Here is a 16887-nt window from a genome sequence, read left to right as displayed (position 1 = left end):
AAAAGACCTACAAGGCTGCTTCTGCAACTTGGCCAAAGCAGAGCTTGCATAAGAAGGGAGCCTTCCATTCCCGTGCCTGTCATTTTGGGAGTCCTTCAGGTGTGCAGTCACCGAACTTGACACACCTGGATTTTCAGGAAGGCTCAGAAACACTTTCTCACACCCAGACCCCACAGACGGGGACTAAGGTACTTAAAAGGGAAGCTTCCTGAAGTCCCTTAATAACAAATTAAAGCATTATTTACATTCATTTCCATGTGACTGAAAGGAAGTCACTCTTACGCTTCTTATCCAGAAGTGCAGGAACACAGGGGTACAAGCTGCGACCGAGAGCCTAGCTCCTGTGACTGCCCAGTGCCTGACGACTGGCCAGCCCGGACTACACTCACTTTTTCTCAAACTGGAGGCAAGGACTGTAAAACCTATTACTTACTGCTTCCATTAGACCTTTCAGAGACGGCGTCTTTAACATTAGTGCATCAAAGACTTCCTCTGACTCTTTTCGGACATAAAGCAACACTGAAAAGCAAATTGGAGAGAGGAATTAATTGCATAATTGCTCCTCAGAGAATACCTGTATATGATAGTGGCTAAGCACACAGTAACATACACTGAGGATCTTGTGAAGAGATACACATACATACATTCAATGTGCATTGAAGACTGCATCACAAACACTCGTAGCTAGATTAGCTCAAACCATACTTTTTCACACAGAAATATGACATGCTCAAACATCTTTACTGTCAAAATACTTTTAAGTTGCTCTTACTTGATATTTTCTCTATTATTTGAAACAAGGTCATATTTGAAACACGAGAAGGAGGAACACAAAACATGGAGCTTTGAGGCTCCTGGGTCCTTCTGTATCTCACAGGTCATTTGCCGTAAGACTTCACAAAATAATAGGATTTGACAGATGCTACCACAGCAGGTGAAACCATCCTGGCCACCTCCTCATTTTTAAATGATTTGTACAGTCCTCTGTTCCTCCTACGCTGTCTCATCTCTCTTCCTACCCCCTGCCATGTTTCAGTAATACTCATACCACCACAGCTGACATACAATGCAGACTTCGTGTCCTGCTAGGAGGGGAATGAAAGAGTAAGAAACCAAATTAGGTAAGCATCCCTAGCATTCTCAAACTAGCAGAGAGTCATTGTACGTAACAACAGCCTCATTAAAAACTGCATTACGGCTGAGGAATAAGCCATGAGAGCAAGAAAGCTTGGACCTTTAACGGCTTTGCTGTCTTTAATCCATCTTCTAATGACTAGGTACTGCAGCCTGGATTATTTACAAGGGTTCATCAGCCACAGCTTTGACACACCTGCAACAGGGAACAAATACTGGCGTATCTAGTTGAAGGTGAACTCAGGACAGCACAGCACCTTGACGGATTTCTTCTGCTAAAAGCAGGTTTAAGAAAAGAAGGACTACAGATTTAAAAAACCTGACAACACCACACACACTCTCAGTTACAGCACAAGTTGGATGATACACCAAGCCAAAGGAGAAAGAATCTCATGGGTCTCATTTTATGGCATATAGCAAAGCCAAGAAGTCAGATTTCCTTTTAGAAAATCCATCCTTCCTTACCAGTTTATCCAGACTACAGAAATGTAGCCCCCATTAAGGTCAGATTCACTAGACTTAATCTTCACCGCATCACAAATTTAATCCTCCCTTTTTTAATTCTTTAAGCTTTGTGGTGGTCCTTCCACACAACAGTCGTCAGGCAGATAATCCTCTACACCATCCCCAAAGGGACCTCTCATCTCCTTCCACAACACCACAGCAACATTCAATCCCATATCAAACTGCAAAGGTTGACAACAGGTTAAAAATAAGCAGAATATTCTCTCAGTTTGGCTCTCAGCAGTGAACAGCCTTTTTTTCCAGCACCTTGAAAGATGCAACAGTTTTGTACCCAGAACAGTTCTTGGCATTCATTGCTTAATCTACTACAAAATACTTCTGAAATCTTCTCTAGGACTTTATGTGATGAATTCTCTCCCCCAATTCACCAAGGAGATTGGTAAGGTGCTCACCTCTCCGAGTCTCTTTCCTTACAGGCTCAAAGCCAATTAGTGTCCGAGTTGGCAGAAAACCGCAGGAATTTTGACATTGTAAAAGATTTGTGGAGCTAAACTACATCCTGATATACAAACTCTTTCTATTACTACTCAAATACAGAAAAATCAGGCTGAAGCATACCCCAAAATAAATTAACAAAACCCCTCTCTAACATCAGCTGCATCTCTCTATCATGATGGACAAATAAAATAATCCAGTCTCTGGAAGAAAAAAATAATACCTCTTTTTGGTTCTTCTATTCTGGCCATCTTATTCGGAGTAGCAATGAAGTCCTCTTCACTGATATAGGCTCCTCTCTTTAGGTTAGAGCTGTCATTGACAGGGCAAAAAGTCAGCGGCAGTACAATTACAGGGACCTACCCCTCTGTCTGAGGGCAGGACTTCAGCAGGCTGAAGTAGTGCAGCTCTTACCTTTCACCCTCCAGTTCTTCTGAAGCAACAGGAAGGACCTTTTAAAACAAAGGGGAGATTTTCTTGACATACACAGAAAAAAACAGGCTGAATTAGCTAGCTAGTGAGAACTTTACATAGTACTTAAAAACACTACAAAGGGCTCTAAACGCTACAAAACAAAACTGCATAAGGACAGACACATTAGCTGGTGTAACACGGTTGTATCAGCAACGCTCTCCCCATGGCTCTAAGTGCTGTGAATAGTGACTTAGCAGTAGCTCCGTCTGTGTTAGAGAGTCAGTCACTGGCACAGAACCACCACCCTGCTGCACCTGGCGTGAGCAGAGGTCCAACAGCATAAAGCTAAAGGAGAGGGAGCCTCTGAGCTGCTGCAGGAGCTGCAAGAGAGGCGGATGCTCACCCACCTGACTCGCTCACAAGCGCATCAGTACAGGACACAGGGGAAACCAAGGCTGTCAAGTAGGGAGTCAGCCACAACTACACTACTAGAAGTAAGATGCATTGGTCCAAGGAATATTGGCCTTTGTTTTAATACACAAATAATACTTGTGCGTAAGGTTGTGAAAATTTTGTCCAGAACTAGAATTCACTTTCTCTTATCTTTCAATCCTGTATCGAAACATCATTTGGCCCTATCTTCTAAAAGCCAGTGAGCACCTTTAACTTTGTCATAAAAGGGAAATGAAAGGATCTCTGATGAGAGAGACAGGAACATACAAGAGCTAACCAGCTTTCTATCTGGACTAATGCAATCTCCTGACATACCTCAGAACCAGAGCCTTTGTAGGAAAACAGGTGGAAAAGTCAGCCTTACAGATACAAGTTTAATCTCTATCCCTGCTAGGAGTTTAGGCAAGGCTCTTAAAAAGTAAGATTTAGATTACGTTAGAGCGTGCCAGAACTCCCAGCACAGCAAAGTTCAAGATTTTGAAACTTGGTTGCACTCTAGTTTTTTTTCCCTTCCAGTTTCCTGTCAGCTGGGACTTTCCAGGAATGCTGAGGCAGGGCACTCTGGCAGCGGATCACAGAGCTGACACACTTCCCAGTTCCACAGAACGGATTTTCACCCTGCAGCAACAGGCTAGAGGAGCCCGTGGTCTACAGCAGCGCCCCAGGAACTCAACGGACTTTACAAAAGACGACCAGTCTGCAGTTCATTCAATGAATTCTCAACTAGACATGCTGTGGAAAAATCCTTTCAGGTTCATGGAAACAGGAGTTCCCAGGAAAATAATTTAATGAGAAAACATCCCCATTTAACTCCAGCCAATGCATCTACAGCAACATCTCTTGCTCACACTAGACTCAGCCTGTGTTTGTTTACAGCATCACTGCAGACAGTCTGGCACTTCATATGTATATACGTACACAGAGCATCCCAGGCTTTTTGCAGATACATCCCACAGCCTCCTTATCCCCACGCCCACGAGCTTTACTTACATGAGCCCCACGCTGAAGATTTGCAAAGTGAACGTCAGGAATGAAAAGGACAGGCTGAGTGTCTAGATCCATGAAGGGCTTGAAGATGGTGATGTCCGTACGTTTGTGTGAGGGAAGCATGGGCACTTTGACATCAGAAACTGTAGAGACCAAAGATTGGAATAAAGGATAGTGAAGGCACTGACGAGGCTACGGCTCTCCTATATAACTTAAAGGCACATACACTGTTGTAAGAGTACTCTGTAGTCAGGGTCAAAGGGAGAAGCTCCCGCGGTGGAGGAGTTTGAACCTGGGTTGTCCACCCCAGATGAGGGTCTGGACCCTGAGAAAACAGCTTATTTCACAGAGCTATTAGAATTTTGCTCCACCTCTTCCAAGTGAGTTGCTTGATTTTGTTTATACATTAAACTGGGCTGGAGAATGGTCTGGCCATTCACCCCAACATAGGAACCTAGATCTTTCATGTACCAAACAAACCATCTGAACAGGGCAAAAGCTAGTCCAAGCCTCCCCCTTTCTCCCTATCCATTCCCTCAGAAGGTCATTGGATTTCCCATACCGGGAAGGCAGCAAGATGGCAAACAAAGAGACAACTTGCAACCCCCGTGGTTCCTGTTAGAAGCCTCTCAAAGAGACAGCAGCACAGAAGCACTTTCACACTACAGAGGTAGTACAAATACTCTTCCTTGCAAGATGCTACATGTAGAATTACATGTCAATTCCACACTTTCAGATTTTACATTTTTGTTCAACTCATTGTTCATCCTGGTCACCTCAAGCTGCCAGACCCTAATTCGACCCCCACCAGGACCCGCACTGTCTCCCACAGAGTCACGACACACCAGCTGACGTGATACAAGCCACCAAGGGGACAGATTTCACCCACAAAGACCCCCTTGGGAGACAGCGAGGCAGGAGGTGCCTTAAACTGCACTTCAGAGACGTTCGTGTCAAGCTGACCCCAACTGAAGACTTCATTTTACCAAGTGAAAACATTTCAATTTTGGGTCAAACCAACCACAAACAAAATGCTTCATTTCTCATGTCCCCAGTGGAAAATACACTTTTTTTTTTCTTTGCAAAACTTATTATTTAAAGATTGCTCCATCCCTGTAAAAATAACTTTGACCAAAAGCCACAAACTATTTCTGCTGTTGGTGAGTCCATGCGCACATGGCATTTGTAAGCCTGGAGGTGGATATAAAAGCTTATGGCTTAAAGCAATCAAAAACTTCCCAACCAAGAACTAAACAGCAACGGATTGTACTTTCCAGGGAAATAAAGGTCACATCATCAGGCTAAGCCCAAGCCTAGGAAATTCATACTGGAAAGCAGCTTTTGTAGAATTGTAAGATGCTGGAAATCTCTGCTGAAACCATACTTTCCAGCCATTACACAAAGGGCTGCATGCAGTAATCTTCTGGGAGCTGTTGAGGCTACTGTATTTGTAAAACACTAAGTGTGCTAAACCTACCTTTCACAATGTACTTTGGGAAAAAACCCCAGCCCTTTCTGCAACTGCCCTTGAGCAAATGGATTCTCTTGTAGCTGCTCCAGCAGCCTGTACCTGCTTTGTCAGGAAAATCCTGCCCAGCAAGCTGAGGTGCATGCTTGTTGAACCAGTTGGACCATTAATAGCACAGCTCTGACAAGCACACAGAGCAGAACAAGGGAGAGCATGCACCCGCCCTGTGCAAAGGAAGACCAAGAAGATGCATTTTCCTCTAAGCAGCTCTGCTGGGGAATAACTAGTCATCCAAACGCAGAATCTGCTGCGGTCATCTGCAGCAGTTAAAGGAAAGATGCTCAGCAGGAAGAAGCTCCACAGCCTTTACATATTACAGTGCTGAGGCCTTCACATGTCCAGAAACAACTTCTATTGAAATTATTTACTAAGGACCATTTACTCTGAAAGAGTGGGTACAGGGCTGGGAGGCTGGAGGCTCAGTCCCAAGGCTGCCACTGCCTTGCTGCAGAGTTGTAAATACATTTTCAGCATACATTAAAGCCCAAGTTCAGGATCAAGCTGGAAACATTTGGAACGGCTCCAGTTCTTGCTGCTCACTGGAGCTGCAGGGGTCCAGCAGCGCCCAAGAAGCCCACACTCACCCTGTCACTTCAACTGCTAAAACCCATACCTGATTGAATACGTAGCAGCACCCCGTCTTGGACAGGAAGAACTATGTAGAAGTCAAGTCCTAAGTGACCCAGTATATTGCAAAGCACAACTAATGACTCCACAAGCAATGCTTAAAACAAGTGTTATTCCATAGGGAATAAAAATTGACTTAAGGTCTACTGCACAGGCTATTTGTAGCCAAAATAAGTTCTCATATTTAAAATACTGATGGAGTAATTTCTACTTACAGGCATTCAGCTGAGAGCTGGGGTCAGTGCACTTGCCTTTTCTTTTGCTTTGCTTTCGCTCTTCATCCCTGATCTTCCTCTCTGCTCCCTGCCAGACAAGAGATAAGGGAAGGGGAGAGAGAGACAGAAGGTCTTTTTAGTTTTTTGGCTTTTTTTCAGTTGCAGGGGCAGGAACACTGATTCTTCCAGAGCTGTGTTTGTGGAGGTCAGCTCCATGGTACCTGAGCTGCTGGTTTGCCAAAATGTGCCAAACTTGAGATCTGTTTACCTTTGAGTCCAGTCACCTAATGAAATTCAACAACCATATCCAAGATACAAACACTTGGATTTTCTTTCAAGTCAGATGAAGAATATGATGACAAAAGATATCCACAGCTATTACAACTGTATGAAGTGTGAGATCAGGTTATATCTGAAGTGTTCAAAACAGCAGCAACAAAAAAATTCACAAGTTCCCTCAGTTTTAAGAGTTCACTAGATCATCATCAAATCCTGATCTGTAAAAGTCACACCACACTTGTATCACCAAGTGCAAGATACCTTCCTGCACGTTGCACATCCAGTTGGCAGCAGCTATGCCAGCCTTTACTGATCTCAAGCTGCAGACATGCACCATTTTAAAGCAGGTATTGTTTCTTCTTTTTTATCAGGGCCAGGCTATGACGGAATCCACAGATACCTCACTGGGTTCATGCCCGCACAGTTCCTGGCCCTCCAAACCAAGCAGAAGTAGGGAGGGCACCATATTTTCTGCAAGGTGCAGGCCGCTATGACAGAGAGGACAGAATGTGGTTTGTATTAGAATTACATGCATTCCTCCAGCTCTGCCCAGGTGCCGTACGTGACTTGGTTAAGTCAGGGATGTCACGCTGCCAGGTGCATGAAGTCATAAGCCCATAGTAGATCCCCAGTACTCAATCCTGGTGCTACTACCAGATCACTGCCCAAACTGGTATACACAAGTTCTACCTGTCTGCCAACACCCTCCCGCAAAGCAAGGTAAAAGGTAACAGTTACCTGGCCACAGGAAGTCATTATTTCCCATTCCCACCTCTGCAAAGCTGCCAAAACATAGCCAACATCCTTGTGTAGTGCTGGGGGAAGGCTAGATTAGCTATGGCAAATGAGAAGTCAAAAAGCACGTGGCAACGAGGTGGGAAATGGTGCCTAGCATTGCATCGGAGAAGGGCAACAGCCTTCCTAACCTTCCAGTAAATTAATACCCTATAGGTGACAGGATGCCTATGCCTGCTAGGTAGCAGTGGGCACGTCTGCACTAGCAATAAAAAGGAAAATTGGCCAAGACATTTGATGTGCATTAACATACATCACCTTTTCTCCCACCTAACACAGCAGGGACACAAGCAGCTTCAGGCCACTGCTGTAAAGCAGAGAAAAAATTATACTAAAGACACAGGAATTGCCAGCTTTGCTTGCCCCCAGTAAAGCTGATACAGCCCACTACAGCGAAGACATCCTACCTAAAACTCAGCACAGCAGGACCACCATCCCTCTGCAACCTCCCTTACCAGAATAATCACATCATCTCAGCTCAACAGCAGAAAGGTCAGATTTGGCTCCAGATCTGTTTTTTACCTTTCACATGGAAATAATAAATTCTGCTAATCAAACGCTGTGCCACAGAAAAGCACCTGCTTCCTCAGGGAGAATGTGCTAATCCACCAAGAATACATCTTTTGATAAAACCTCTGCCCTCCCATACCCACAGCCAGAGAGTTCTGCTCAAAAGTCAATTTGTTCCAGGCTACAGGGGCCCAAGTAAATGCATTTCAAATCCCACATTAAAAAAAAAAAAAAAAAAAAAGGTTATGTCTTGATACCAGGCTTTTCTGCCTTGCCAGCAGAGCTCCGCCACAGCGAGGAGCAGATACTTTTGAATAGACACTAGCAATCCTGTATTCTGCAATTAGGAATACATAAGCTTTAAGAAAAAAGTTTTCCCCAACTTCTTCATCTAATGAACAGGCTACAGGACACCCCATTCCTGCACAGCCCAAATATTGCTGGGCCAAGCCTGAACGAAGCTTGTGGTGTAACATGCTACAGGATGGCACCATCACCCCCATACTGCTTTACTCGGTTCTTGAAACCACATAGAGTTAGATGAAAACCAAATGTCCTGGGCACCTGCAGACCCTCTTTCTGCAGAGAAAGTGTGAAGGAGAAGACAGAAACACATGAAGAAAATTGGTCTCAGAGGCAGCAGCCAAAAACTAGAAACAAGTATCAGCTCCTTCCCCTACGGGTACTATAGACTTGGTCCTCCACAAAGAAAACATGGGTAACAGCACTTGTACAGCTAAGAGTGGCCACATGAGGACAAACTCATTAAGTACTGCAACATGTGTGGATACTACAGTCAGGACGGTCCTGTAAACATTCAGGACCAGCTGACTGATTACCTAAGATTCAAAGCAGGGAAGAAAATGGGTGCTCTTCCTGAAATGCCAGTGCTCTTACAGGAACCTGGAGAAGGTGGCTTGTGCTGGGGTCTATGAGCATATGGGGTTTGCATGGCAAGGTTTTGGTAGCGGGGAGGTACAGAGGTGGCTTCCAGGAGAAGATGCCAGAAGCTTACCCTATGTCCAACAGAGGCAGAGCCAGCTGGCTCCAAGACGGACCCACTGCTGGCCAAGGCCAAGCCCATCAGTGATGGCTGGTAGCACCTCTGGGATAACACAGTTAAGAAGGGGGAAAAGTTGCTGTGTGACTGCAATTGCAGCCAGAGAGAGGAGCAAGAATATGCAAGAGGAACAGCCCTGCAGACACCCAGGTCAGTGAAGAAGGAGGGGGTGGAAGCCCAAAGGAGGCTGTGACCCCGTGGGCAGCCTGCGCTGGAGCAGCTCCTGGCAGGACTTGTGGCTCCATGGAGAGAGGAGCCCAGGCTGGAGCAGGTTTGCTGGCAGGACTTGTGACCCCATGGGGGACCCACGCTGGAGCAGTCTGTGCCTGAAGGACTTGCACCCTGTGGAAATGACATATGGAAAGAACCCACACTGGAGCAGTTTGTGAAGAACTGCAGCCCATGGGAAGGGCCCATCTTGGAGAAGTTTGTGGAGGACTGTTTCCTGTGGGATGGACACCATTCTGGAGCAGGGCAAGAGCATGAGGAGGAAGGAGTGGCACAGGCAACATGTGATGAACTGACTGCAGCCCCCACTGCCCACCCCTCTGCACCATCTGGGGGAGGAGGTACAGAAAAATCAGGAGTGAAGGTGAGACTGGGTAGAAGGGACAGGTGGGGGAAAAGGTGTTTTAAGATTTGCTTTCTTATAACCCTATTCTGATCGGCAATAAAGTAATTTCCCCAAGCTGAATCTGTTTTGCCCATGCCCATCACCATGCCATGACTTGGTGAATGATCTCCCTGTCCTTATCTCAACCCACAAGCCTTTCATTATATTTTCCCTCCCCTGCCCAGCCAAGGCAGGCAGTGACAGAGCAGCTTTGGTGGGCACCTGGCATCCAGCTGGGGTCGACCCACCATGAGTCAGTAACTGCAGCTGTAAGGATGCAGGTCTGCTCACTGGAGCACTTGCCCAACACCTCAAACAAGCATTTGCGTACAGAGTTTAATTCAACATGGTGACAAACAGTATTCAGGTTGCTGGCCTCTGTCCCCAGCTCTCACTGCTGGACCTGGACGGGATCTGAAAGGCAGCAAACTTCAACACCATTTCTGTAAATGCATATTACAGGATCTTCACACACCAACCTCACGTTGGCTGCATGTTTACAGAATGAACAAGAGTCAGGTTAAATACAGAAAAGTAATCTTTTCTCCTTCCCTCCCTCTTAATTCAGGTACAATTCGCAAAGTATCTGAAGGAATAAAGCAGGTAAAAAGGTCAAAATCCCAGAGGAAAATAAAAAGATCCGCTGGCATTACTGTACTACTACAGATTTGCTGAAGTTTATGGTGTAGACTCAAATGGTTTCCTTTAAGCTATGTACCGACAACACATCTGCCCTTTTATTAACTGATCTGTCTCATGAGCATTGGCACAAGCCTGTCAGTAATTTTAGCACAGTATCAATAATTGACTGGGTGACTTATGAGTAAGAGAGCCCCTGCTTCCCTGCAGCAAGTCTATACTCACTGGTGTTATAGAGAATACAGGGTGATAACAAATAAGACTCCCAGACAGTGAAAGAGCTTTAGATGACACATTTGCCTCAGTCTCATTTTAGAGGAGGAAAAAGAAGAAAAAATGGAAAAAAAAAAAAAAAAAAGGCCTGAAGAAAGCCCACGAGACCCAAGCCTCTTAGGCTTACTGGCAAGTCTGTGAGATAGCTCTGGAGAGCATTCGTTAACTCCCTAGTAAATTCTTTGCAGAAATCATCACAACAGGAGCCATCTCAGGAGACACTCAAAGGAAGATGACTAAGTAGCTTTCAACTGGCAGGCAGCTCCTCCCAACCATGCAGGAAAGCAGAGGGGCCTGTTTAAAAGCATATAGACAGACAATAAAACACGGCAGGATGAATCAATGAGAAGCTACAGCAGAGGCAGACTGTAGAGGGCTCCATATATTTCAGGAGGTAAGTGGGGGCAGAGCAAGGGCACGAGATGAATCTTTGTTGCAGCATCCCAGGGGATGACAAGGCAAGATCACACAGTGTGATCTGCTCAAAGCTAGCACGGGACTCCAGAGTGGGGGTTATGAGCCCATCTCAGACCTGCAGCTCCACAGAGAGGTACTTGAAATATCTCTCACAAAAAGTCCATGCTAAGATGACAAAATCTGGATGCAAAGAATAAGAGGCCCTGATCGAGCAGGATGCAGCAAAATAAGAAATTATTTATGTGTGGTTTACAGCAATCAAAAGGAGGACCGCAGAAGCCCAGACAGCATTTATCCCAGCCTAGAAAGATCTTGGTCACTCTGGAAAGAACAACATTGCACATTAATTGCTCTGATCCTTCAAAAGACTGTTCAGGCAGAAACAGGTTACACAGATTGGGAAATGTTCTTTCTTTGCAAACTCAATTAAGCTTTTACAACTGCTTGCAGCTCAGCTCCTGCTACGTTTCTCTCACAGCTTCTGGTGAACAGCAGCTTTGGGAGAGGTGTTAATTGTCTGCATGCTAAATGCATTAGGCAGAGCAGTGAAATTACAGCACCCATCCAGCTTGTAAATGGGCTTCCTTATACTGCTGTATGTCACAGCAGTACAGTGCGAACAGGAACGTTTTCTGCTCAAAAGATGTGCAGTTCATTGTTTTGGGTTTTTTTAATAACGAATGCAGTAAGAATGCACAAAGAAATTTAAAGGGACAAACATAAAATAGCTTGAGCAAAAAGGCAAGCCACTTGCTCCAATTAATTATCAATTACAATGATTTCTCCTATTGAAGGCACTCCGAAGGACTTCCCAGTGCCTGGAATACCAACTGTCAGCCTTCTGCCACTGACTGACCTTTCTCCAAAGTCAGTGCTCAGGAGCACTTCTCAGCACTCGAGCATTTTGAGAGCAGCAAATTTATCTGAGGTCATCATATAAGCCAAGTAGAAAGGGCTGAAGTTTTTTCCTTGCAAAGTCTGAACACAGACAGGAGTTTTCAGTGGGCCAAAATAGCAAGTGGCGGAATTAGAAAAGGAAAACCAAACCATAGCAAAACCAAAACCCCAAACCAAGCTGCTAAAACATGGAACAGCCTTTCCCAAAGAGTCACTTTGGGAAAGTCGCAAATCGATCCAAGCTTACCTTGTCACAGAAGACTTTAATCTGGCAGTAGGCTCTGTGGACAGGTTTGTTACTCCTGTTATTGTAGCTGTAGGTGTCAATCTGAAGATTCAGGGGCAGGCCTTTAACTCCCTTCTGAGAGGAGAAATCGGTGCTGAGGCAGTTCACAGAAATGAAAACCTGTGGAAAAAGAAAGCAGCACCCGTCAGCAGCGACACACATGGCTGCTGAGCGAGGGACTACTCTGTAAGTGCTATGACTTAAATGCTGGTCCTCGCTACTACAGGCAGGACCTTCTTTCTTCTGAGAGATCAGGTAAGATCCCCAGGGAGTGGTACAACAGTCTTCTTTGTATAAATCATTACAGGTGACAAAGCCACTTTGTCCAGAATGGATTTCAACAAACTCTCTGAACTTCATGAAGACGCCACGAAGCGTTCCCAGATATTTCTGCCCAACAGATCTCAAATGTCATTATCAAACTTTTAGCAAGGGAAATCCTCCTACATGCAATCCTCACTGCCCAGTGTTTTACCATCTCAGTAAGACCACAACCATACTTTGAAAATTTTATGTTGCAAGTTAAAACAAACCTTTCCATGAGTTTTATGTAAACTGCTATGAGCACAGATTATGCTTGAAACTACTTGGTTGGGGTTTGTGGGGTTTTTGGGCTTTTTTTTTTTGGTTTTTTTTGTAAATGATATTAAAGGCTTTTAAAAAAATATTAGGCAACACATTACCTTTAAACACAGGAATAATGCTATTATTTCAGTGAAAGAGTTTTCAGGCTGTACACTTAAGAAGATGAACACTATTTTGAATATTCCCCAGTAAGACCTACAATACCCTGTTAATGTGCAGATCAAAAGGAGAAGATAGTATTTTCATTATTCTTAAAGAAACTGAATTATGGGGAAAATTAATTAAGAGAATTTAACATATCTAATTTCATTTTCATAACTGCCTTAAGAAAACCACCAAAAAAACCCTTAACACCCCCTCAAAAAAACCCAAACACCAAACCACAAAAAACCACAACCAGATAACAAGTCCAATGCTACTTAACAGAAGGAAGAAATATTATTTTGTGTACATGAACAGACAGACCAGAGTACTCTGTACCCAGAACATGGGCTTGCTGCGTGCCAGACTCTTCTCTAGACACAGTCCTCATTACTGGCATGTGTCAGGAGAAGCTGCAACGATTAATTAGCAGGAATTTACAAGCTACCAAGACCTGCAATAGCTCCTCTCCTCTCTGCCCCAAGAATAAAGGCTGGCAACCTACTGCTTTAAAGAAAAAAAAAAATAATCAAAGCCTTGGGAGCCAGAAGCACCTTCCCAGAGATTTTGCAGTACTAGCCCACTATCCGATAGCCTACTTCATGTGCAACTACCACAAAGACCCCATGCGACAGTCTGTGCGGTGACCTAGTGCCACCTCCCGGCGCCGTCCCGGCGCTGCAAAGCCTCAAGGTAGGTTTTGAAAAGTTTAGGGGTTTGGGGTGGATTTGTCGTTTTGCAAAATGCTTACCATGCTTCTTCGCACAGATTCTGCAACACCCGTTACTAGTTTTAACAGAAGAGGGGAAATGGAAATGCAATAACTACCACCAGAGTAGGAATGTAAGCTTTCCTTTCCCCTTCTGCATATATAGCACAGTAGTATAAAAAGCTGGGGGTGGGGGGGTGGAGAAGAGAATAAGATAGATAAGCATGTTCTCCAATAACTTGTCTGAATGTTTGAGATTCACCGGCAACTTCTCGCAGCCCTTGTGAGCACCAGCTGCCCCGGAGCGGGGAGACAGCTGCTGGCACACCAGCTTGGCAAACAGTCCCCATCCCTTCCCCTGGGTGTACGCACCATCTCACAGAGCTGGCAATGCCCCCGCTGGGTCCCGCTTGTGCAAAGGGACACGGAAACATGTGAAACGACATTAACTCACACCAGCACGGCACGCCAGCAGAGCCCCATCCCCAGCCAACCTGACCTGCGCTGCTTGTTCCGTGGTGGCCCGAGCCAGGAAAACACGCAGGGACAGCAGCACCAAAGGGAAGCCAGTGCTCAATGCCTGCTCGCGCTGCAGCCTGTGTCTCAGCATCCCAAACCCACGTTGTTCCAAGATGACTTTTTTTTCAAAGCATTAAATACATCTCAAATCTCAGCCAGGAAAATTCTTTTAAAATCAGCCCTTCTCAACGTTCCCCCAAATTGACCCAAATGATGGCTTTGCTACCATTTATCCTGGTCCCCCCTTCCCCCTTTTTGCTACCTTTGACTTTACAAGGGCATTTTGCTTGCGGTGCTGGCACACCCCGGGGGGAAAGCTTCAAGGAGTTTGAAGAGCTGCTTTCACCCACTTCGGAGCTAGGTAATCAGATGTATGCACAACTTGAATAATTGTGTTCCTTGAGCAGGGGTTTTGTTTTTTAAAAGAGCCTTGACTCTGGTGTTTGCATATTTTTACATTTTTAATTTTAATTTTAAATGTATTTACCCATACTGAATATTCACACACAACTCTCATTTCTGTTTGAGGAAACGACTGCATTCTTTAAGAAAATATGCCCAAGCAGCCATGCCAGCAGGTCCAACCCAGCCCCAAAATTTCTGTGAAATGCCCCATTTGAGTTTCACACAGCTAGATACCCAGTGGACCCAATGTGCAAAATCAGCCATCAGTTCCCTAGCAATTGGTGCAAATTCTGAGAATCCAGGTCCACATTTTCAGTTTTCATGGCTTGTCAGCCACACAAAGCTTACGCAGCATGCTGGGCTGAAGGTAGAGGGGTTGGTCTCAGCATGACAGATGCATGCTACTACGGTGGAGCTGCGTGGGTATCCCATGGGAATCTGGGATTGCCTATCAGATGACAAAGATTATCCTCCTACTTTAAAGTCTCCTCATTTGATTAGCTTTGGCTTAAAGCAGCTGACTTCATTTTCATGCCATTTAGGTCTTCGGGACTCTGGGCAGGAGATGACAACTAAAAACCTAATCACCTCTCTGAAGCAACAGCGAGCCAGCCTGTCTTCTGTTCATATAACACCATGTCAGTTCAAAAGGATCATCATCTTCTCCCTACCCATCCTGTAACTCCTATTCTTGAGCAACTTCAGGTTGCCTCAATTTCCACAAAAACAGATTTTTAGCAAACAGCTTTTCCACTCTGAGTGAAAACAGTTTCAGCCAGGTGCTTTTTGTTCAAGAAGAGTTGACTTGCATTAGAAAAGAAACATAAGGCCAAGTGACTATGCCAGCTACATCCCCACCCCAAAATTGCCAGAAGAAAGAAAAACGTAACCACAGAAGTTGCTCTGCGTCTTCAGCCTGCTGAGCAAGATTCCTTTTCATGTGTCCAACCTATTTTTCTAAGGGCAGTTCCGCATTCTCAGCTATATTAAGATTTGTTGTTACTTAAAAAAATATATTTCATCTCACCTCCCAAGATTCAACATAAAGACAGCATTTAAAAACAGAGCATTGTCAAGCCTGAGCACTTACAAACGTGAGTCAAGCCCTCAAAAGTTATGCAGATTTTCTTTAAAACTGAGATTTCTAAAAGGATTAGAAACCTGTTCTCCAGTTATTTCGCTTGCTTGGCAGTTAAGCCTTTAGTCTATTTCAATCATATTTCCAGGCTTTTCTCTCCAACTAAAGCCAGGTTTTATTTTCCTTTTCTTTTTGTTGATTTTTTTTTTTTTAATTCTTGCTATTGATGAAAGCAGACATTCTCATCAAGACTAATGGCTCCACAATGGCAAGGTTTCAGATAAAACACTGAACAGCGTGAAACCCATGAGCTGGTATGAGCTGCTAACCCCCCACCATCTGACAGTCACCCTACAGAGCCTCCTCCACCCAACAACAGGTTGGGTTTCCTGCAGCCTCTGGGGCAGATGAGCAGCAGCCCAGCCGCACACAACCAAAGACCAAAGGCAGAAGGATTAAAACACCTCCTCCAGGATCATGCTGGAAGTCAGCGTGGGAAGAAGCCAGACCTCATGACTTCCTGGTCTGCTTTAAGCACCCGACCACTTGCACCCCTCCTTGCCTAACCTGGGAGAAACACACCGTGCCTACATTCAAATCTACGAGAAACAATCTTCCATTTTAATAATGCAGAAGAAAAAAATTAATCCGGCAGCTCTGCTGTGTGCCCTCAAGGAAGGGCAGCAGAGACAGCCAAGTTCTTTCCACACAGCACCTTTTTCTAACAAGATCTGCCTTTCAAACAAACCAGGAAAAACAGGCATAATTAAAGGGCAATCAAAGCACTGCAGGAACCTCGCTGTCAGCGAGATGAAAGATGCCTTTTTTAAATGAAGGCTTGCATACCCAGATCTCTTCTCCTCAGTTTATCTTGGATACCGTGCTCTCTTGTCACACAAAAAAGCACCAGCAATTTTGATTAGTCCAAAGGCTACATATGCAGCAGCTTTAGACAAAATGTCATCTTGTACAGCCTCTTCTGACTCACTGCAAAGCAAAGCTGAAAAGGAATGATACGTAGGTACAGTTCGACAGTGTCTGGGGTTGCCATAGGTAATGGCAAGCAACTCAGATGGGTATACACCATAAACTCTGGCCAGTCCCCAGCAAATGCAAGCATGGGTGAGACTGTAATGGCCACGTAACAGATCTCACCATCGTGCAGAGTCTTGTACATCCTTCCGGGTAAGATCCTACACAGATAGACTTGGGACTATCAGTCTGCTCACCTTGCTCCACATGGCTTTAATTTCAATAGAAGACAGGCAAATTGAATTCACCTCCTCCTATTTATGCTCCATTATATTTTTGTACTTGGAGGATGAAGACATGATTCAATAATCCAAGTCCATTGGGTATTTCT

At 44.8% G+C, this 16887-nt stretch overlaps 1 protein-coding gene across 1 annotated transcript in view; it reads right to left on the bottom strand.

Moving 5' to 3' along the window:
- GRHL1 (grainyhead like transcription factor 1) overlaps positions 1-16887 on the bottom strand; it is a 51948-nt gene that overhangs the window by 5767 nt on the left and 29294 nt on the right. The window contains exons 9-14 of the mRNA XM_055713875.1: positions 12049-12207; positions 6319-6406; positions 3952-4091; positions 2509-2546; positions 2318-2406; positions 434-519 (exon numbers count right to left, since the gene is read on the bottom strand). Coding sequence (XP_055569850.1) covers positions 434-519; positions 2318-2406; positions 2509-2546; positions 3952-4091; positions 6319-6406; positions 12049-12207 — 600 coding nt within the window. The remainder of the gene's footprint in view (positions 1-433; positions 520-2317; positions 2407-2508; positions 2547-3951; positions 4092-6318; positions 6407-12048; positions 12208-16887) is intronic.

The sequence above is a fragment of the Falco cherrug genome, chromosome 6 (genome assembly GCF_023634085.1).
Source record: "Falco cherrug isolate bFalChe1 chromosome 6, bFalChe1.pri, whole genome shotgun sequence".
Classification (NCBI taxonomy): domain Eukaryota; kingdom Metazoa; phylum Chordata; class Aves; order Falconiformes; family Falconidae; genus Falco; species Falco cherrug.
Note: the sequence above shows the minus strand (reverse complement) of the source record. Positions and strands in the feature narration are given on the sequence as shown.